General features: G+C 43.7%; 1 protein-coding gene across 2 annotated transcripts; it reads left to right on the top strand.

The window, feature by feature from the left end:
- The first annotated feature begins 2,297 nt into the window (after positions 1-2,297).
- Positions 2,298-22,225, top strand: PSMD9 (proteasome 26S subunit, non-ATPase 9). Of its 2 annotated transcripts, none has more exons than XM_058531366.1 (6): positions 2,298-2,510; positions 6,603-6,705; positions 10,377-10,588; positions 12,888-12,989; positions 21,432-21,517; positions 21,845-22,225. In XM_058531366.1, the coding sequence occupies exons 1-6, from the start codon at positions 2,370-2,372 to the stop codon at positions 21,870-21,872; spliced, it is 672 nt and encodes a 223-aa protein (XP_058387349.1). In that variant the 5' UTR covers positions 2,298-2,369; the 3' UTR covers positions 21,873-22,225. The 2 variants fall into 2 exon arrangements, with proteins under 2 accessions (XP_058387349.1, XP_058387348.1); XM_058531365.1 differs by having other exon boundaries at positions 2,300-2,510; positions 21,429-21,517.
- Positions 22,226-22,696: the final 471 nt, after the last annotated feature.

Raw genomic sequence — 22,696 nt, 5'->3', positions numbered from 1 at the left:
ACAATAACAACATAATATAGTGACTTAAACAATAGCTCTGCTTTCAGATTGCCTAAGTGAGAATCTTCTACCCTCCCTTTTTATTTGGAAAAATTTCAAACCTCCGAAGAGTTGCAAGATAGTTTCCATGAACATCAATACACCCTTCACCGACATTTACCTATTGTTACATTTTACCTCTCTCTCTCTCTCCCTCCCTCCCTGCTCACTCACCCCGGTCTCCCTTTATATACGTGTGTGTGTAGCTTTTTTCCTGAACCACCTGCAAATTCGTTGCAGAAATCATGACACTACACCTCTAAATACTTCAGCATTCATCTCCTTTGAATAAGGAGATTCTCTAATATAATCACAATACCATTATCTTACTGATGAAATTTAACATCAATACACTATAATCTAATATAAAGTTCATATTCAAATTTCACCAGTTGTCCTAACAATGTCTTTTAAAGCTGTTGCTTTTTTGTTGTTGTTGCTGAGGAAAATTCGCCGTAACAACCACTGCCAATCTTTCTCTTTTTGTATGTGAGCCACTGCCACAGCATGGCCACTGACAGACGAGTGGTGTAGGTCCATGCCCCAGGGATCTAAAGTGGAGCACCCCAAACCTAACCACTAGGCCACAGGGCTGGCCCAAAGCTGCTGCTTTTTATTAAAAAAACATCTAATATCCAATCAAGGATTGTGCATTGCCTTTAGTTATTATGTCTCTCTTTTTTCTTTTCCTTTTTTTGGGACAACGTTAGAAATGTTAGTTTATTTAAAAGAGATGATTGAATAAAACATATGAAGCCTAATGTAATCGATTTTATGTTTTCCTTATAAAGATTATTTTCGTAACTTTTTATTTTGAAATAATTTCAAACTTACAGAAAAGTTGCAAAGATAGTACAAAGAATGTTCACATTTCACCCATAGTCACCAATTATTTACACTTTGCCACATTTACCTTATCCTTCTCTTGTCTACAAATATATATTCATATTTTTTTATGAATTATTTGAAAGTAAGTTGACTCTCTTGCCCCTAAATACTACCGGGTGCTTTTTCTCTTATGTAAGTATCAAAATCAGGAAATGTAACATTGATACTATATGATCCATATTCAAATTTCCCCAACTGTCCCAAAAATGTCCTTTATAGCTTTTTTGGGGGCAGGGGACAAGGATCCAATCAAGGAGCGCACACTGCATTTAATTGTTGCACCTCTTTAGGGTTCTTTAATCTAGGTGATTGCCTAGCTTCCGTGTGTGTGTGTGTGTGTGTGTGTGTGTGTGTGTATTTCACAACACTGACCTTTATGAAGAGTTCAGGCCAGCTGTTTTGAAGAATGTCCCTCAATTTGGATTTGTCTGTTTGTTGTCCATGATTGGAGTCAGGGCAAACATGTTTGAATACTAGTGGGTGACGGTGTATCCTTTTCAGAGCAAAATATTAGGCGACACATGTTAGGATGTTAAGTTTCATCGTTTCATTAAGCCGGCTTGAAACCCGGGCCGCTTATTTTGCTAGTTGGGCAAGTTGGTTACTGAGATGGTTTTCTCAGCTGTCATATGGGGGTAACAATAATCCTGGTTTCATGAAGTTGTGGAATTAATACTGTAAGGCACTTAGAACAGTGTCTGGCACATTGTAAGTTTCCAAAAAATTGTTAGTATTACTATTACTGTTATCATAAGTACTATTTTTACCAAAACTTATGGAGACCTTAATACGTGGCAGGCACTGAGTCTCTACCCCTGCAGCACCTAGGAGGCATTCAATAAATATTTTTTGGCAAAATGTTGGCTCTATGATTGCTATCAATATCGAACCAATTTACAGACAAGGAAACTGATGCTCAGAGAAGTGAAGTAATTTACCTAAGGTGACTACATTGCAGTAAGTGGCAAGAGCTCAGATTCCAACCCAAGCTTGTAGGGTTTGTAAAATCGAGGATAAGGAATCTGAATGTGTTTTGTAAACCCTCACTGGGCTGTGTAGATGTGAAGAGCTGAATTGGAGCTCCACACAGTGCTCTCGCACATACATACAGTAGGCGCTCAATAAATTTTAGTTTAATGAATGAGTTAAGACTATAAGTCAGCTAGGGAGAGATCATCCTGCCCTGGTCGGCTCCAGCGCTTGGTAGGGACTAGGAATCCATTTCTCCACATACTGCCCTCCTTGGAGTCACCACAAGACCACGTGTTCCAGCAGGGCGTGGCTTCCGGTGACCCCGCCCCACCGACCAAACCACGCCCCTCGCTTCTCCTCGCGCGCGCGGATGGCTGCGGTGTTTTGGCCCGCGGGCGGAGCCGTAGCCACAGTCTCCTCGGGCGTCCGCAGCCGGGAACCCGGGTGTCCGGGATCCTGGGCCGCGGTCCATGATGTCGGAGAAGGCAGCTGGGCAGAGCGGAGTCTCCCCGCAGGCCGGCGGGGCGACGGTCAGCGACATCCAGGAGCTAATACGGCGCAAGGAGGAGATCGAGGCGCAGATCAAGGCCAATTATGACGTGCTGGAGAGCGTGAGTGTGGGCTCGGGGCTCCGGGCTGGCGCGGGGGCGCCCCGAGGCCTCCTGACCGGGGCCCCGGACCCGGGAGGACTGGGAGGCCCGGGCGGCCTCGGCTTGAGCTCGCAGCTCTGGATCTCCCCCTCTCTGGGAGGCCCGAGGCGCCGCAACTGCGGCCTCTGTCGGCAGCCGGCAGTGAGGCAAATAACATTAATAATTAAGAACAATTCGAGTTGATATTATAGCAAGCGCTTACGGAGCGCTTACTGTGTGCTGGCGCTGTTTTAAGTGCTTTACATTAGTTAGCTCATTTAATCCTCACAGCGACCCTAGGAGATGAGTTCTGATATTTCCCTCGTTTTAGGGGTGGGGAAATAGGCATCCCTTCAACCTGCCTCAAATCACAGAGCTAAGTTTGCAGTGGCAGGATGATAATCACCACCATCGTCAGTCCTTGTGGAACATTTATCAGATGTCTTGTGCTTTGCTAACCACTTTACACCAGAGCTTCTTTAACTTTAATGTGTATGCGAATCACCTGGGGCTCTTGTTAGACTGATTGGAGGGCGGGGCGTCCGGGAGCAGATGCTGCATTTCTAGCAAATTCCCAGGGATGCTGATGCTACTGGTCTAAGGACTGAGCTTTGAGTGACCAGTATGGCTCATTCTTGTATAGGGAGCAAACTGAGGCCCACAGTGGCACAAACTCTTGCCTAGGGCACTGTAGCTGGGAAGTGGCAGTGGTCAGGCTAGTTCCCAGGTCTGTCTGGCTCCAAAACTGATATAGTTTTTCTTAAGTTACCTAGTGTAAAAACCACAAATCGGGGCGACCCCGTGGCTTAGCGGTTACGTGTGCGCGCTCTGCTGCTGGCAGCCCGGCCTGGATCAAGGCGTGCACTGACGCACCGCTTCTCCGGCCGTGCTGAGGCTGCGTCCTGCATACAGCAACTGGAAGGATGTGTAGCTATGACATACAACTATCTACTGGGGCTTTGGGGGGAAAAATAAATAAATAAATAAAATCTTTAAAAAAAAAACCCACAAATCAATTTGCAGAGGAAAAGTAAATTAAGTACATTCTATGTAGGGGGGATGGAATGCATTTTAGGTGATGAGAGTAAGGTGAGTATCATATAGAGGCCAGGGTACCATTTTCCTAGGTACTGACTATGTGCCTGAAGGGTGCTGGTTTACATGTGTGATATCATGACATCCTCACAACTACCCTGTGAAATTGGTATGTTACCCTGAAGCTCAGAAAAAAGTCAATTGCTCAAAGTCACAAAGTGGAATTCAGATCTCAGGCCTGTTGAATCCAGAACCTGTCCTTTCAAGCGTTATGCCAGCAGTTTATCAAACTTTGAGTTGTTTTCTACCACGTCAGGATGCTGTCTCCATATACCTCCTTTACTGTTATTCCCTTGATATTTTTCTTTAAGTTGACCTACTTTTTTACCTAAATAAATTTGTTTTAAAAGGAAATTTTATTCTACAGTGTATGAAAAAACGAGCATCTCTTCCCTTAAATATAAGGTAAAAATGCATATCAAAGTGATCCATTCAAATATCCATCAACTGATGAACAGATAAATAAAATGAGATATCCATACAGTGGGATGTTATTCAATGAAAAGGAATGAAGCACTGACACGTGCTACAATGTGCCTGAACCTTGAAAACATGATACTAAGTGAAAGAAGTTCATCACAAAACACCATATATTTTATGATTCCATTTATATAAAATGCCCAGAACAGGCAAATCCATAAACTGAAAGTAGATTAGTGGTTGCTAGGGGCTGAGGGGGTGGGGAATGGGAGTGACTGCTAATAGGTCCCGGGTTTCTTTTTGGAGGGTGATGAAAATGTTCTAAAATTCATTGTGGTGGTGGTTGTACAACTCTGTGAATATTCTAAAAACCATTAAATTGTACACTTTGAATGGATGGATTGTATGGTATGTGAATTATATCTCGATAAATCTGTTAAAAACAAAATGGGAGAATCCAGAGATAGCAAGTGATCTGGAGTTGATATAAAGACCAGCACCAAATGGAGACTTTCTCCTTGGTTATTGAAGGATTGAAGATAATTGGAAAGGGAAGAAATATTTTATTTTATTTATTTTTTTTGTGAGGAAGATCAGCCCTGAGCTAACATCCATGCCAATCCTCCTCTTTTTGCTGAGGAAGACTGGCCCTGGGCTAACATCTGTGCCCATCCTTCTCTACTTTATATGGGATGCCACCACAGCATGGCTTGACAAGCAGTGCATCGGTGCGCGCCCGGGATCCGAACCCAGGCCGCCAGCAGCGGGGTGCGCACACTTAACCATTACACCACGGGGCCAGCTCTGGAGGAAATATTTTAGATTCAGTGTTATTTAATGCCTGGTGTGTGAGCCACCAGTGTGGGTCCCAACTTTGGAAAGCAGTGTCTTATGTGGTATTGATTCGAAAAGGCCAGTTAATTCTTAGTCGTTGTGGGAAGGCAGGGGGCAGATCCAGGTGTTTAGCCCCTGGCATATTTATGCAGTGTATGCAGAGAGTTCTGGGTTAAGAGAGTATATGGGACCCCTTTCCCCCAACAGAAAACAGTAGGTATAACGCAGACGCTTCCAGAGAAAAAGGGAGAGAAGTGAATGGACTCTCTCCTCCCAGTACCTATGTACACTGGGCACCTTGTCTCTGTGCTGACTTATAATTACAGCCATCATTTATTACTTTCTATGTGTATTAATTTCTAGGGCTCCATAACAAATTGCTGCAAACTGGGTGACTTAAAACAACAGAAATTTATTCTCTCACAGTTGTGGAGGTGAGAAGTCCAAAATCAAGGTGTTGGCAGGATTGGTTCCTTCTGGAGGCTCTGAAGGACAGTCTCTTCCCTGCCTTGCTCCTAGTTTCTGGTGGCTGCCGGCCATCCTTGGCTTGTAGCTGTATAACTCCAGACTCTGCCTCTGTCTTCACATGGCCTTCTTCTCTCTGTGTCTCTGTGTCCCAAATCTGCCACTCCTTTCTTTTATAAGGATACTCATCATTGGATTTAGGACCCACCCTAAATCCAGAATGATCTCATCTTGAGATCCTTAACTTAATTACATCTGTAAAGATCCTTTTTTCAAATAAGGTCACATTCACATGTTCTGGGGGTTAGGACTTGGACATAGCTTTTGCGGGCCATTCTTCACCCCACTATGAATGTGCCTGGCACTGTGCTAAGCACTCTAGCTGGGTCAACTCATTAGTTCTCGAAACAGGTGGGAAGGGAGGTGAATGCCATTATTCCCATTTTATAAGTGAGGAAGTTGAGGCTTAGAGAGGTGAAGGTCTTAATCAGAGGCACCCAGAGTGTATGTGGCAGAATTGATTCAGATCCACGTCTAACTGACTGCAGAATCCCTGCCCTACATCGTGTGACGTGTTTCATTGCTTTTGTGCACCATGCTCCGACTTATGTAGGAAAAGACTTCAAAATGTTGAAACAAATGTGCTGTTTTGCATAGGGACTACATTCCCATGGTCAAAATTCAAAGTCTACAGAGGATATAAAATGGAAAGTCTGTCTCCCTCCCCTGTCCCCCAGCCACCCAACTCCTCTCCCTGGAGGCGCCTGGTGGTATCAGTTTCCTCCCTGCCAGGGAGGAGAAGCCTTTCTGATAGCGCTTTGAGATCTCTCTTTATTTTCAGAAGATCCAAAGTCCTGCCGCAGCTGGGTGCTCTTTGGGGCTGTCACTCCCACGCAGCTTCCAAGGCCACCGCCGGTGCCGGCTGGTCGTGGGAAGGAGGGCCTGGAGGAGTCGAGGAAGAGACTCGCCCTGGGGTTGACGGTCAAAGGAGTCTTCAGTCTTGTCCGCACTGTTCTAACTTGAGAAGAGGAGAATGATTGATGTATTACTTGTGCTATTAAAAACTAATTTAAAAAATAGTGCCCACCTCAGAGGGTGGTTGTGAGAAGATGTGGGTGAAGTACCTGGTCTGTGCTGAGTGATGAATGTATGGCAGCTTTTATTACCTTTGTTAGGACTGTGAAGGAAAGGAGTCTGGGGAGAGAGGTATGAGGACTTCACACCTGTGAAATTTTTTTTAACCACTTTTCTTCCCTCCAGCAAAAAGGCATTGGGATGAATGAGCCACTGGTGGACTGCGAGGGCTACCCCCGGTCAGACGTGGACCTGTACCAAGTCCGAACTGCAAGGCACAACATCATCTGTGAGTGACCCTCGCGGGGCATGTTCCCGAACCTTGAAGCGGGGGATACTAAAGGCACACAGATGAGAGCACCAATATTCCATATTATCTGCCTCCCTCTCTGCTGCCTTGACGGGATTGTCTCATTGTCCCCATCGAGGGACGGTGACTAAGGGAATGGGTTAGACTCTAGGGTTCTATATTTATGGTTTCATTTTGTTTTTAAGAACTTTATTTCACTGTGGAAACTTTATTGCAATAATGACAGAAATCCAAATCAAATATTGCTTAAATCCTAATCAAGTCAATTATGTGTTAGGAAATATGTTTAGCTTTAGTGATAGTGACCTGACTCTGCAAACTCAAACATGAAAGAGTTTAGTCCTTGAGTAAGGACATTTGAGGGCGGCAATCAGGGCGGGTCATCAGAGACCCAGGCTCTGCCAACCTTAGGACATGTCGTCCATCTTCAGGGTCCCCATGTCCATGTGCCAGGCAGGAAGAAAAGGAAAGAAGAAGACAGGAAGGACAAAAGGTCTTATGTCACCTAGCACCCCTCGTTTTAAGGATCTGTACTGCAAGTCCCACCCCCACCCCCTGCATCAATTTCTCCTTTCCCCTCGTAGGCCCCTCCGCATGCAGGAAACTTTGGGAATGTCCTCCACGATGGGCGTGTCACTATCCTAACTAAAATCTCTTATTTGTTTATGTGTGTATATATGTATGTATGTATTAATTATCAAGGAACAGAGAGAGAGTAGAGGTTGTGTAGTGTATTAGTTTTCTGTTTCTTCTGTAACAAATCACCACGGACTTAGTGGCTTAAAAAATCACAGATTTATTACTTTACAGTTCTGGAGGTGAGACATCTGAGTGGGTCTCACTGGGCTAAAATCAAGGTGTCAGCAGGGCTGTGTTCCTTCTGCAGGCTCTAGGGAAGAACCCATTTCCTTGTCTCTTCCAGCTTCTAGAGGCTGCCCACATTCCTTGGCTCATGGCCCCTTCCATCTTCAAAGCCAACAATCACATCTCTGCGACCTCGATTCTGTCATCATACCTCTTTCTTTCCTGCCTCCCTCTTATAAAGACCCTCGTGATTACATCGGGCCCACCACCTGGATAATCCAGGCTAATCTCCCCATCTCAGGGTCCTTAACTAAATCACATCTACAAAGTCCCTTTTCCCATGTAAAGTCACATATTCACAGATTCTGGGTATTAGGACGTAAACATCTTTGGGGGCCATTATTCACCCTGACACAGGTGGGCTACCAGCAGTCTCTACCACAAAGTCATATTAGAAGGGAATTTATCATCCACATTTTACACTGAATGACTTCTGTTTTACCTATTTGAATCTTGAGTCCATCTGCAGCGTGTTCTGGTATAAGGCCGTGTTTCTCAATGGAGGTACAAGTAACCCTCGGGTGGGATACAGAATAAGATGCCAGAGGTTCCTCAGAGCCACAGTATGATCCTAGAATTTCTTAGAGCATCATTTTTCCTTGAAGATTTTGGGAAAAGAAGCATGTCATTTTCATATTAAAATAAGGAGATAGAGAGTAGGGAAAAACCACGTTAAGATGATCAGACTGGAGGGAAATTTGGGGCTTTTGGCTAAACCCTTAGACTCCCCAGGGATGCAGCCCACTTGCTTCCCCAGTTAGCAGAATTCTGGGGGAAATTTGAGAAGCTCAAGCCCGTGCTGTGAGGGAGGGCACTAACTTATTTCTAAATACCATTTATTAAATAGTATATTCTTCCTCCATTAACTTAAAATGCTAGCAGTATTACATATTAAATACGTAGACATGCTGATGTCTCTTTCTGGGCTTTTTGCCCTGTTCTGTTAATCTATCCCTTGGGTGCTAATATCACACTGTCTTAATGACTTTAATGTACTTAAGAATCTGGTTGAGCAATTCCTTCTTATCGGTGTTCTTTTGAAAAACTGTTCTCACAAGTTTATTTTATTTTTAAAAACAGACTTTATTTGGGGCCGGCCCCATGGCTTAGCGGTTAAGTGCACGCACTCAGCTACTGGCGGCCCGGGTTCGGATCCTGGGCACGCACTGACGCACCACTTCTCCGGCCATGCTGAGGCCACGTCCCACATACAGCAACTAGAAGGATGTGCAACTATGACATACAACTATCTACTGGGGCTTTGGGGAAAAAAAGGAGGAGGATTGGCAGTGGATGTTAGCTCAGAGCCGGTCTTCCTCAGCAAGGAAAGAGGAAGATTAGCATGGATGTTAGCTCAGGGCTGATCTTCCTCACAAAAAAAAAAAAACAAAAAACAGACTTTATTTTTTAGAACAGTTTTAGATTTAAAGAAAAATTGGGAAACTGACATGGGAGGGCCCACATACTCTGTACCCAGTTTCCCCTATTAGTAACACCTTATGTTAGTATGGTGCATTTGTTACAACTGCAAGTTTGTTTTTTGAAATATGCTTCAGAAATGTTTTGTCCAGGAAAAAAATTTTTTTGAATTCTGATTAGAAATGCAATATATTGTAAAAAAAAAGTCATTTGTTTCCTTACCCAGCAGCTGTAGGTGAAGAACTTCCTGGGTGTCAGGCGTTGAGGAGGGTTCTGGGGATCCGTGGGGAGCCTAGTCAGAGAGTGACCCTGTATTATACATTGACGTCATTTTGAGTCTTCCTGCCCAGGTGTATGTCTCCAGGGATTCAAATCTGGGTTCTTTTCTCGTCTGTGCCTGTGGGTTGAGTACTGGATGCCATAATGCCTGAGGGCCTCACCTTTGCTGTGAAGTCACACGGCAGAGGAGCCAAGCCAGATGGCCAAGCATGCCCACAGTCCCACAGCCGAAGGCACCTGGAAAGTCTGAAAGTCTGTGACCTGCAGATGCTAGACGCGGACTGGCTGGCAGTGCTGGTCTGCTCAGGTCTCTGAAAGTCTGCTTATTCCTCCAAGGGAGTTGTATGTTAGTGACCTGGTTTGAATAAGGTGCGGAATCCAGAGCAGTACAGAAGTGGTTTTTAGGTTAAAAAAGAAGTATCAAAATGCCAACCACTATGCTGGACTGGCCTGCAGAAGTGACTTATTTGACTGGCACAGTGGTTCACAACATTCTGAATTAGCCATCAGTACTGAAAAAATCAGAGGATTTCATCACTGAACTCCTAATTTCCAGCTTTTCTCCCTGTTACCTCTCCCAGACTGAACATCCCCCACAATGTATTAGTAGACTCGGGCAGCATTTTTTCTCCTGGAGGCGTGAAGAGAAAAGCGACACCCTCCTCACACCCAGACCACCTCACAGATTAGCAGGGCCGCCATGCTTGCTCCTTGTGTGCGTTTGACTTTGTGGCTGTGGATTCAGCTGGACGATTCCTTATTTCTGCTCACCTTTCAGGTCTCAGCTGAAACCGTGCTGCCTTTGGGAAGCCTTCCCTGATCCCCTATACTTGCGAGGTCAGGTCCCCTGGCTGGGCAGGCCTTCATTGCAGTCGTCAGATGTTATTGGGCCTGCTTGTTCCGTAGCTGCTTTCCTTGCTAGTCAGCTTCATGAGGGTGGCTCTTCTGTCTTGTTCACAGATTAGTCCTCGGCCTCTAGCCCAATGTCTGGAATGTAATAAGTGCTCATTAAATATGCGTGAAGGAATATGGGAGTCTTGTGTCCTCCGCTCTCTTCCTTGGCCCCTGATACGGTGTTCTTTTCCCAGGCTTGCAGAATGATCACAAGGCGGTGATGAAGCAGGTGGAGGAGGCCCTGCATCAGCTGCACGCTCGCGACAAGGAAAAGCAGGCCCGGGACATGGCCGAGGCCCAAGAAGAGGCCGTGAACAGTGGCCTGGGCCAAAGCGAGGGCCCCAGCCCCCTTCGGGCCTTTGCCAAAGTGAACAGCATCGGCCCCGGCTCCCCTGCCAGCATCGCAGTAAGCCAGGGCCTGGCCACCTAAATGCGCACTCTGGGGATTTGGGGCAGGGGTAGGTGAAGGGGACTGTGGAAAGACAGACTGTCTCTGTCTCCATGCTGCAGCTTGATTTCACTTACTCATTCCTCAGACACTGATGGAAGCCTGCAGGGGGCCCAGCCCTGTGCTGGGGCCAGGGCTCTGGAGAGGAATCAACCCCCACTGCCCTCTACACTGGTTGGGGAGAGACCTGGGACACGTGGTAGAAGGTGATAAATGTCCCTAGAGAGGAGAAGAGGATTACTTGTTGGGGCTCGTTTAGCTGGGCTCTGAATAATAGACATGAGAGTGACAACAGTAGCTGCCACTTGCTGAACCCCTGCTTTGCACCAGGTGTCCTGCTGGATGTGTTTTGTATCTTCCCTGTTGTGTTTTAAAAAGTTTTAAACAGCTTTATTGAGATATAACTCACATACCATAAAATTTACCCTTTTTTTTTTGTGAGGAAGATCAGCCCTGAGCTAACATTCATTGCCAATCCCCCTCTTTTTGCTGAGGAAGACTGGCCCTGGGCTAACATCCATGCCCATCTTCCTCTACTTTATATGGGATGCTGCCACAGCATGGCTTGACAAGTGATGTGTCGATCTGTGCCCAGGATCTGAACCTGCAAATCCCGGGCCACCGAAGCGGAGTGCACAAACTTAACCAGTACGCCACTGGGCCAGCCCCAAAATTTACCCTTTTAAAGTGTATAATTCCATGGCTTTTAGTGTATGCACAGAGCTGTGCATTCATCACCACAATCAATTGTAGAATCTTTTAATTATCCTAAAAGGAAACCCTATATGGCTTAGCTGTTACCCCTGACCCCCCCCATTTCCCCCAGCACCTTGCAACCACCAGTCTGCTTTTTGTCTCTATGAATTTGCCTATTTTGGACATTTCATATAAATGGAATAATACAATATGGGGTCCTTTATGACTGGCTTCTTCCACTTACCACCGTGTTTTCAAGGTATGTCCATGTTGGAGCACGTATCTCTAGTCCATTCCTTTTTATGGCTGAGTAGTATTCCATTGTATGGATGTACCACATTTTGTTTATTCCGTCATCAGTCAGTGGACATCTGGTTTCTATTTTTTGGCTGTTATGAATAATGCTAGTCTGAACATCATGTACAAGTTTTTATGTGGACATGTATTTAGTATTTAATCCCACTGCCACCTTCTGGGGTAGGTACTAATCTTAACCTCATTTCACCCATGAGGAAAAGCCTCAAAGACCTGAAGGTAGGATACATGGCTCCTAAGCTATGGAACTGGGTCCTGAATCCAGGTTCTGCCAGTTGTCGGTAATGATCACAAGGCTGTAAGTTACACATAAGCTCCGTTGTATTCACCACTGTATCCACACCGTCTAGCACAGCTCTGTAGTTGGCCCATGACCAGTGTTTGTTGAAGGAATGAATGAATCATGATCTGTGTTCTTAGAACGAAAAGATCACACTTGTCCTGGGTCAGCCTTATGCCTATGGCTGCTTGTTTGGGGGCTTCTAAGGCAAACTTGTCTAAATTCTGACCCCTGAACAAAATAGGCCCAGACTGGCATGCCTCTTCTTGCCCCTGAACCTGGGTCAGGACCCCCAAGAGCGGCATTTGGCTTTTCCCCACGTTCCTCAAGGCCTCCACGACCACCTGCTTTTATCAGACATTGGGCAGACTTGCCCACCTTCTGCGCTAGAAGGTCTGCCCTAGAAGGAACCCCCAGGAGGAGGGGGCCCAATTATCCACCGCCCCTTCCTGCATGAGTTATCTAAATCCTGACCCCTTTGCTTTGTGCCTGCCAGTCTCCCCTGTAGAAAACAAACTCTTGGCCTTGACATTAAATTGGGTATGGAAGGGTAAAGAACACCAGAAGCAGGGGACGGCCCCGTGGCGTAGTGGTTAAAGTTCCACGTGCTCCGCTTCGGCAGCCTGGGTTTGCAGGTTTGGATCCTGGGCTTGGATCCCGGACATGGACCTACACCAGTTGTCAGCCATGCTGTGGTGGCGACCCACATACAAAATATAGGAAGATTCGCACAATGTTAGCTCAGGGCGAATCTTCCTCAAGCAAAAAAAAAAAAGGAATATTGGCAACAGATGTTAGCTCAGGGCGAATCTTCCTCAAGCAAAAAAAAAGAGGAACATTGGCACAGATGTTAGCTCAGGGCACAGCTTCCTCAGCAAAAAAAAAAAAAAGTATTAAAAAAAAAAAACAACACCAGAAGCACATTGAACCTCTAGCCTGGTTTTCCATTTTCTTTTCTCTCTTCAGGGTCTGCAAGTGGATGATGAGATTGTGGAGTTTGGCTCTGTAAACACCCAAAACTTCCAGTCACTACAGAACATTGGCAGTGTGGTGCAGCACAGTGAGGGGGTGAGTTGAAGGTTATGTGGTGTCTGGCCAGTACCCCTACAATTACTGGGGCCAGGAAACATTGCTGGAGCCTTTGACTGCTGCCTTCAGAGTGCTCTTACTCAGACACAGTCCCCACTCAGGGCCTTTGCGCTTGCTGTTCCCTCTGCCTAGAATGCTTTTCCTTCCTTTTTTCCCTCATCGTCCTTCCTTAGCCCCCTCATCTTGTACAAACGACACCTTCTCAAGGAGGCCTTTCCAGCTACCCTATTTAAAATACCCGCTCCTACTTCCTGCCCCTGTTTTCATTTAACAGTGTTTCTTCAAGATCTTTTCATTTTGGCACACACCTCGCTCTTTTTCACTGCTGCATAGTACTCCAGTGCGTGAATGGACTGCAGTTTGTCCATCCACCACCTTATCAGTAGACATTTTGGTTATTTCCAGTTTTATGCCAGTATGAACAGTCATGTGGACTTGTTCACAACTGTGCCCACGTGTGGGCCCTCCTTGGGGTAGATACCAGAAGGTAGAATTACATGCTCTCAGTGTATGTACACTTAAAATTTTAATAGGTAATTTGAAAAAGTTTTACTAATTTATACCCTAACCAACAGTATGTGAGTATATCATTTCATTAGTGGTACTCTGTATTATTGATCTTCCCATATTTTTGCTAAAATGGCATTTTGTTTTTATTTCTATTTTTTTGATTACCAGTGAGGTTGAGTATCTTTTTTTGTATGTTCATTGATGTTCATAGTTTCATTTCTCTGAGTTGTCTGTTAATATTTTTTCCCATTTTTTTCTATTGGGTTATTTGTCCTTTTAAAAAATTGATTTGTAGGAATTCTTTATATATTCTGGATAGTAAACCTTTGCCTGTTTACATGTTGCATATGTTTCTCCTAGTTAGCTCCTTGTCTTTTAACTTTGTTTGTAGTGACTTTGATTACTTGAAAGTTTTTTAAAAATTCACTTAGATATCCATTTTATTGAATTTATTAATGTTACAGGGTTTTTCACTGCCAAAACCATACGGAGAATTTAAATAAAGAAATATGGTGCAATGCACAGCAGTGTAGTACTATTCAGCCAGTAGTATATGAAAACTTGATTCTTGTGCATTTTGATAATTTCAGTCCTTAAAAATATAAGAGTTGGAATTCAAAATTGGCTGCAGTCTTCCAGCTTCTGGCATAGTACGTCATTAAATAACATTTCCACCTAATCATCTCAGCTCATTTCTCAGTAATATAACCCCAACAAAAGGTGTTTTTTTGGCAAAAATCCATACTTTGCAGGAGCAATATGGGGCTCAAAGTCCAGAGAAATTATTTACTAAAGTTTTGGTTCCCAAATGAAATCTTCAGTTTAACCATCAATTCTTGGTTTGTCTTACGTCCCCTCAACTCCTGCTTGGCCGCGCTGCTCATCCATGTGTAACTCATCAGAAGACAGGCATCAGGCCAAAAAACAGTTGGCCCGTGCCCGTGTTCCTGCTAGAAGCCAGGCCTTCGTTTCTGCACTGAGGCGTCATCAAGTCTGTACTTGTGTGGAGGTTTAAAATTTAGATTTTGTCAAATTCATCAGTTTCTTGCCTTATGGCTTTTCTATTTTGTGTCTCCTTAAAGAAGTTCTTCTAGTGCTTTATTGTTTTGTTTTTAGTTTTTCTTTAATCCATCTGGAATTTATCTTCTTTTTTCTTTCTTTCTTTCTTTTTTTTGTTTTTTGGTGAGGAAGATTGGCCCTAAGCTAACATCATTGCCAATCTTCCTCTTTTTGCTGAGGAAGATTGGCCCTGAGCTAATATCTGTGCCCATCATCCTCTATTTTGTATGTGGGATGCTGCCGCAGCATGGCTTGATGAGCGGTGCATAGGTCTGCACCCAGGATCCGAACCTGTGAACCCCAGGCTGCTGAAGCGGAGCTTGCAAAGTTAACCACCACTGGGCTGGCCCCAGGAATTTATCTTTTATTATTTTTAATAACAGTTTTATTGAGGTATAATTCACATAACGTGCAGTTCACCCATTTAAAGTGCATACATAATTCAGTGATTTTTAGCATATGCATAGACTTGTGCATCCACCACCACAGGCCATTTTAGACATTTTCATCACCTCAAAAAGAAACCGTGTACCCATTAGCAGTCACTCCCCATTTCCACCATATCCACCAACCCTTGGCAACCACTAACTTACTTTCTGTCTCTATGGAATTGCTTATTCTGGACATTTCATGTAAATGGGATCATAAATATGTGATATTTTGTGACGTCTGTCACTTAGCGTAATGTTTTCAAGGTCCATCCATGTTGTAGCATGTGTCAGTGCTTCATTCCTTTATTATGGCCAAATAATATCCCTGCGTATGGATATGCCACATTTTATTTATCCATTCATCTGTTCATGAATATTTGGGTTATTTACATGTTTTGGCTATTATGAATACTACTTCTATGAACATTTATATGCAAGTTTTTGTGTGGACATTTGTTTTCATTTCTCTTGAGTATATACCTCATCTGGAATTAATTTTTGTGAATGGTATGAGGTAGGGCACCAAACATTTTTTTTCCCCAATTGGATAGTGGTTGTCCCAATACCATTTGGTGAAGTTAACACTGTACCCACTCGTTTATATTGCCCCCTCTGTTGTATAATTCTTATATGTGGAATTCTGGATTCTCTTCCATTGGTCTGTTTGTTCTGAGCCTTTCTGGGGTTCCCTGGAACAAATCCACTTGTTCTTTCTCAGCTTCTCTTTAACCTCTTGCCATAAAGAGTGTATTAGTTGTCTGTTGGTGAGTAAAATACCCCAAAACGTAGCAGCTTAAAACAACAAACATTTATTATCTCTCAAAGTTTCTGAGGGTCAGGCCTCCAGGCCAGGTGGTTCTGACTTAGGGTCTCTTATGCCGTTGCACTCGGGATGTTGGCAGGGGCTGCAGTCATCCAAGGGCTTGACAAAGGTTACAAGATCTGCTTCCGAGATGCCTCAGTCACATGTGTGTTGGCAGGAGGCTTCAGCTCCTCGTCACGTGGGCCTCTCTGTAGTGCCGCTTGAGTGCCCTCCCAACATGGCGGCTGGCCTTCCCCAGACTGAGCCGTCCAAGAGAGAATGGAGAGGAGGCAGCAATGCCTTCTTTGACCCAGTCTCTGAAGACACATACTGTCACTTCCACTTTGTTCTGTGCGTTAGAAGCGACTCACTAAGTCCAGCCCACACTCACAGGGTGGGGAATTAGGCTATACCTCTTGAATGAAGGGGTGTCACAGAATTTAGGCACATATTCTAAAACCACCACACAGGGTTTCTGTTTTCTCTGCTTGCTCCAGTTTCTTTAAGCTTTTCGTTTTGTTGCCGTTGCTCATCTTTGCAGTCTCCTCTCCCATTCTATTTATTTGTCCTTAGGTATCGTACCTTTGTTATCACTTTACTGTCCTGACATCCTTTTTGTGAGGTTTCGAGAGCTGGTGCAGATGGAGCTTCATTCTGTTCTGTTTACCCGAAGTCTCTCTATTTTCACGCTTTTCCCCCCAGCTTTCTAGCATGTTATGGTTTACTCATGTCTCTGTGTACCTCGATGTACATACTGTTAACCTTTTAGTTGTCTGGGCTCATTGTTAGTGGTTTGTTTTGTAAATATGTGTTTTTTTTCCTGGGAGAGGTAATACATACACACAGTAAAGCCAGAACCAGAGAACATATGATGAAGTCTTCCTCTCCTTCAAGTCCATTTCCTCTCCTCCAGAGGCAGCCGCTTTCCACTCGTGTGTCCTTCCAGGGACCGTCTGTTCAGACACCAGCATACTACATAGCTACTGGTTGTTTTTATTAAGGTGTAATTTACCCACAGCGAAATTCACCCTTTTCAGTGTACAGTACTGTGGATCTTGACAAATGTAAATAGTCAGGTAACTGCCCCTGTAATGAAAATGCAGAGCAGGTCCATCATCCCCCCAAAATGGCCTCATATCCTTTTGTGGTTAACCCCTACCCCCACCCCCACCCCAGACAGCCACTGATCTGTGCTCCATCCCTATAGTTTTACCTTTTCCAGAATGTCGTACCAATGGAACCGCCCAGTACATAGCCTTTTAAGTCTGGCTTCTTTCACTTCTTTCACATCATATATCTGTGATTCTTCCGTGTACCGTAGTTCATTCTTTTTTATTGCTGAGTAGTGCTCCACTGGGTAGATCAACCCCAGATGCTTTATCCATTTGCCAGGGAGGAACATTTAGGTTGTTTCCAGTTTTTGGTGATTACTGATAATAGCTACTGGTTTTTAATCTGCCTTTTCTAGTTAAATATATTTGTAGGCTCTTTATAGGTCTATAAATCCTTCTTCACAAAAATAGTCGTTCAGCATTTTTTAGCAACAGAACCTTTTCTTCAAATGAAATTTCATGGAGAATTCCCATATATCAAACAGATAAAAGCTGAGCTTCTGGGGATGGGCTGGAGGGGGTGGGAGGACTCACCCCTCAGGGCCCTGGGTCCTTCTGGAACCAGAGCCCAGCTTGAGAATTAAGGATCCAGGTTTCTGTTGTTCTGTGAATTAAAAAAATCCCCACAGCGTTCTTTTGTTAGACATTTAGGTAGTTTCCAATTTTATGGAAACCTGAAGAGTAACACTCATAGATAAATCTGTTTTTTTAGATAACTTTCTAAAGGTGAATTTCTGGATCAAATGCACATATTTTCAAAGGAAAAAAACTTAAATTTTAAAAAACTGTCTTTATTATAACAATAATGCATATTTTATTCAGCCATAAAAAGGAATGGTGTACTGATATGCTGTAACATGGATAAACCTTGAAAGGATTTGTGCTGAGTGAAAGAAGTCAGACACAAAGGGCCACATATTTTAGAATTCCATTTATACGAGATGTCCAGAATAGGCAAATCCACAGAGATAGAAAGTAGATTGGTGGGTGCTGGGTCCTAGGGGGAGGAGGGAATGGGGAGTGACTACTGATAGATACGGAGTTTCCATTTGGGTGATGAAAATGTTCTGGAATTAGTGGTGATTGTTGTAAAAATCTTTGAATGTACTAAAACCCATTGAATTGTATACTTTAAAATGGTGAATTTTATTGTATGTGAATTATATCTCAGTAATGCAAATAATGCATATTTAGTGTAAAAAAAATCATACAGTGCAAATGTATTTAAAGTAAGAATAGAAGTCCTGGGTCTCTCCCTAACTTAGTACCCTCCCTGCTCTGTTTGAGTGTGGGGCTAGATGCTGGCACTATAGTGGGGAGCAAAACAGATAAACAGAAGGTCCTTGCCTTGGGGGCACCTTGGTGGGGGAGACAATCAAATAATCAGAGATATGTAATTATACACTCTGATGAGTGTTCTGAAGGAAAAGTCAAGGAAGCTAGGAGAGCAAATAATGGGGTCCTGATTTAGTTTGGGGTTGAAGGAGAATGTTCCTGAGGACACAACCCGTAAGTGTATAAAAGTTTATCAAGGGAGGCAGACTGGCAGGGGCGCAGCCTTCTAGCAGGCTCGAGGCCCTGAGATGGGAGGAGCAGAGAAGGCTGGTGGGAGCCCAGAGCAAGGAAGAGTGGGGAGAGGGGAGGAGGCAAGGCCAGAGGTCAGCAGGGGCCAGCCCGCACAGGCCTTGTGGTCCCCAGCGAGGATTTTGTTCTTTTTTCCTGAGGAGCAGTAGGGAGCCATGCACACTTCCAAGCTGGAGAGTAACAGATGTAAGCAGCTTTGTGTCTTGAAAGGTCTCTCCGGATGCTAGGTAGAGAACTAATGGGAGGCCTGACAGAGTGTTAGCAGCCTAGTTGAGAGATGATGGTGGCTTTGAGGAATGGGCAAGTCAGAGAGACTTTTAGAACATAAAATAGACACGCTTTAATATGACAGACCGTGTCAAGGATGACACCTGGGTTTCTAGATTGCCTGGAGGTGTCATTTCCAGAACTGGAAGCACATCATTGTGTCCCTCATACATTTTCTCAGTGTGGATGTATATGTCTGTAGTGATTGCTTTTTGAAAAAGAAGACAAACAAGACCTACTCTACCGTTCTAGATTTCTCCCCCCTTTGAAGAGATTTCCATGTTAGGACACATCTGTCTTCACCATGTCCATGCTTGGTTTGCCATCTTTTATTTAACCAGCTGGACATCTAGGCTGTTTCCAGTGTTTGGCCATCACAAACAATGGTGTAGTGAGTATTTTGTCTTGTGTGATGGTTTCTATCAGAGGGATTTCTAGAAGTGGAATTACTAGGTCAAAGGCATTGCACATTGACAGATTTGATAGATGTCATCAAAGTGTCCTCCCAAAGGCTTACATTAGTTCACATTCTCTCAAGTGGTGTATGTGAGGGCTTATTTCTTGACCCCTCCCCAACTGTGTTATTGTCAGTCTTATTTGACAATTTAGGTGAAAAATGGCGTCTTTTAAATTTTTTCTTTATGTTTTTATTTTTTCAGATTCAGAGATTACATTGATAGATCTGCTATAATTTTTTTAAATTGTGGTAAAATAGACATAACGTAAAATCGACCATTTTAACCATTTTTAAGTGTACAATTCTGTGGCATTCAGTACATTCACATTGATCTGTAACCATCCTCACCATCCTTTTCCAAAACTTTTCATCTTCCTAAACTGAAACTCTTTACCCACTAAACACTAACTACCCATTCCCATCTCCCTTAAGCCTCTGGCAACCAATAATCGACTTTCTGTTTCTATGAATTTGACTGTTCTAGATACCCTCTATCGGTGGAATCATACAATGTGTTTTTGTGACTGGTGTGTTTCGCTTACCATAACGTCTTCACGGTCCATCCATTTGTTACCTGTGTCAGAATTTCGTTACTTTTTAAGGCTGAATAATATTCCATTGTATGTATACACCACGTTTTGTTTATCCATAAATCCATCGATGGCCACTTGGGTTGCTTCCACCTTTTGGCTATTGGGAATAATGCCGCTATGAACATGGGTGTGCAAGTATCTGTTTGAGTCCCTGCTTTCAATTCTTCGAGTATACGCCGAGATGTTTAATTGCAGGTGTATATGGTAATTCTATTTTCAGTTTTTCGAGGAATAGCCATACTGTTTCCATAGCAGCTGCACCATTTACATTGCCACCAGCAGTGCACATGGGTTACAAATTCTCCACATCCTCACCAACTCTTGTTACTTTTTGTTTTTTGATAGTAGCCATCCTAATGGGTGTGATGTGACATCTCATTGTAGTTTTGATTTGCATTTCTCTAATGATTAGTGATGTGTGGAGCATCTTTTCATGTGCTTATTGGCCATTTGTATATCTTTTTTGGAGAAATGTCTATTCAAGTTCTTTGCTTATTTTTTAATCAGGTTTTTTTGTTGTTGTTGAGTTGTAGGAGTTCTTTATATATTCTGGATATTAATCCCTTATCAGATACATGATTTACAAATATTTGCCCCCATTTTGTGGGTTGCTTTTTCACTCTGTTGATGGTGTCCTTTGATGCACAAAGTTTGAAACTTTGATGCATCTTGTTTTAATTTCTAATTTTCTTTGGTATGTATTCTGCCGACTTTAATTTTTTCTATTAAAGTAATACTTACACATGGTAAAAAAAATTAATAGTACAGAAAGATATAAAAGTTAACGTCGTCTTCTCTTACTCCACACTACTAGTGCTCCTCCCTGGGAGTAACCACCGTTAACAGATGTTTTGTATATCTTCCAGAAAACTTTGTAGGCACCAAGCAACACATATGTCCTTTAAGAACATATATTTGAATAGATTCATACTTTGCTGGTTTTGTTTTATTTTTACTAAAACTGCTCCATTCACTATTACTATATTTGAACAATACCTTATTGAGGGATATTTCAGGTCTTTTCAGTTTTTGAATTTATAAACAGTCCTAGAATGAACACTTTGTTTGTATATCATCTTGTACTTGTGCAAAATGTATCTTGTATGCACCTTTTAAAGATTTTTTTTCTTGGGGTGGGGGGAGATGTGTTTCTCCACATAGGGTGCCCATTTGCAGCCCCAGCGGCTGCCGCAAGAGTGCCACGTCCCCCACACTCTCACCAACTGCAGGATTATGCTTAAAATAAGCATCTTTACGGGCCCAGCCCTGTGGCGTAGCGGTTAAGTGCTCGCGCTCCGCTGTTGCGGCCCAGATTAGGATCCCGGGCGCGCACTGATGCACCGCTTATCAGGCCATGCTATGGTGGCGTCCCACATAAAGTTGAGGAAGAACAGCATGGATGTTAGCTCAGGGCCAGTCTTCCTCAGCAAAAAGAGGAGGACTGGCGTGGATGTTAGCTCAGGGCTGATCTTCCTCACCAAAAAAAAAAAAAAAAAGGCATCTTTACCAATCAGATGGGCAAAATCAGTAGCTCAGCACTTTAGCCTGAGTCTCTTTGAGTACTAAGGAGATTGAAGATAAAATGAGCTTATTTTCCTTTCAGAAGCCCCTGAATGTGACAGTGATGCGCAGAGGAGAGAAACACCAACTTAGACTTGTCCCCACACGCTGGGCAGGAAAAGGGCTGCTTGGGTAAAGTATCTGTTTCATTCACACTGCAGTGGTGATTGAGCGTTTGTTAGTCATAAAGCTGTGGGGAACATGGGAAGGAGGAGGAGGGGATCACTGGGAAATGATGGGAATCCCCACATGGCCCATAGAAACTCATGATAAGTACTTGTGGCAGGTTGTGGCAGGAGTGAGGTTGCAGGGATCGAGGAGGGTGGAGCCCTGACCTCTCTGGTTCTTTCGTTAACTGGGCATTTGCTTTAAAAGAATTAAAGAATGTAGGTGAAAAGCTCTGATCTTCCTGAAAGGAGCCACCACACTTACGCCATTCCATTCCTTTTTTTCTTCCAGCTGCAACATTATTCCTTTGCAAAGATGACTGTCCCTGGGGAACAGTAACCGAAAAGCATCTTCCCTTGCCCCAGACTTGGGTCTGGTGGGGATTTCCTCCTTCCCTTCTCTCCCTGAAGCTTAAGGATCTGGAAGAGGGTGGAAGCCTGAACTTCTAGGTGGTGGACACCCTGTGGCCTCCCAATGTAATCTCTCGGGATTAAGGCATTGTTAAAAACTTGATTGTCGCTTAACATCTTTTGCAAATTAGACCATAGCCCTAAATGGGAATCCTCGGGCCTAAATGCGGGCACATGGGCTGGAGGTATTCTGGCAGGTGCTGATATGACTTTATTCTTTTAGGAATTTTTTTTTCCCAAATAAACACAGTTTTAAAGTGCTGATATGACCATGTTATCACCCCAACTGAATTTCTTATGAACCTTTCAATCAAAGCTCAGGTGGGAGTTAGAATATCCTCATAGAAAGTTGGGCAAAACAATCCAACAATTGTGCTGAAGTCAAGATTTGACCAACAACATCTCAGGAACGTCATCCTGTAGTGAATGGGGTTTCCATACACTCAGCCTGCACCGTATGCATTTGCAGTGTGGCATTGCTGCACTGGATACAGAAATTGTGAAATAGTTCTGGGCATCCTCAGCAGTGGAACTGCCAAGGCCACAATTGGTCTCTTTAGGAATAGGGAAAGCCATTCGGTTCCCTAGGTAGCCCAGTGCCGTGTCAGCTTCCTCTTCCATAACCCACCCACTAGAGGGCAGCACACTCCCTTCACTTCTGGAGTAAAAAAGCCTGCAAATTAGCTTCTAATTTGACTTTTTATAATTGAACCTCCTGGCCATGCCTTCAGGT

Source organism: Diceros bicornis, chromosome 35 (genome assembly GCF_020826845.1).
Source record: "Diceros bicornis minor isolate mBicDic1 chromosome 35, mDicBic1.mat.cur, whole genome shotgun sequence".
In the NCBI taxonomy this organism is placed as follows: Eukaryota; Metazoa; Chordata; class Mammalia; order Perissodactyla; family Rhinocerotidae; genus Diceros; species Diceros bicornis.
Note: the sequence above shows the minus strand (reverse complement) of the source record. Positions and strands in the feature narration are given on the sequence as shown.

Bases quoted from the DNA above. Each gene is read 5' to 3' on its own strand.
- PSMD9 (XM_058531365.1), top strand. From the start codon at position 2,370: ATGATGTCGGAGAAGGCAGCTGGGCAGAGCGGAGTCTCCCCGCAGGCC. The intron at 2,511-6,602 runs GTGAGTGTGGGC...TCTTCCCTCCAG, and splicing joins ATTATGACGTGCTGGAGAGC to CAAAAAGGCATTGGGATGAA. The intron at 6,706-10,376 runs GTGAGTGACCCT...TTCTTTTCCCAG, and splicing joins TGCAAGGCACAACATCATCT to GCTTGCAGAATGATCACAAG.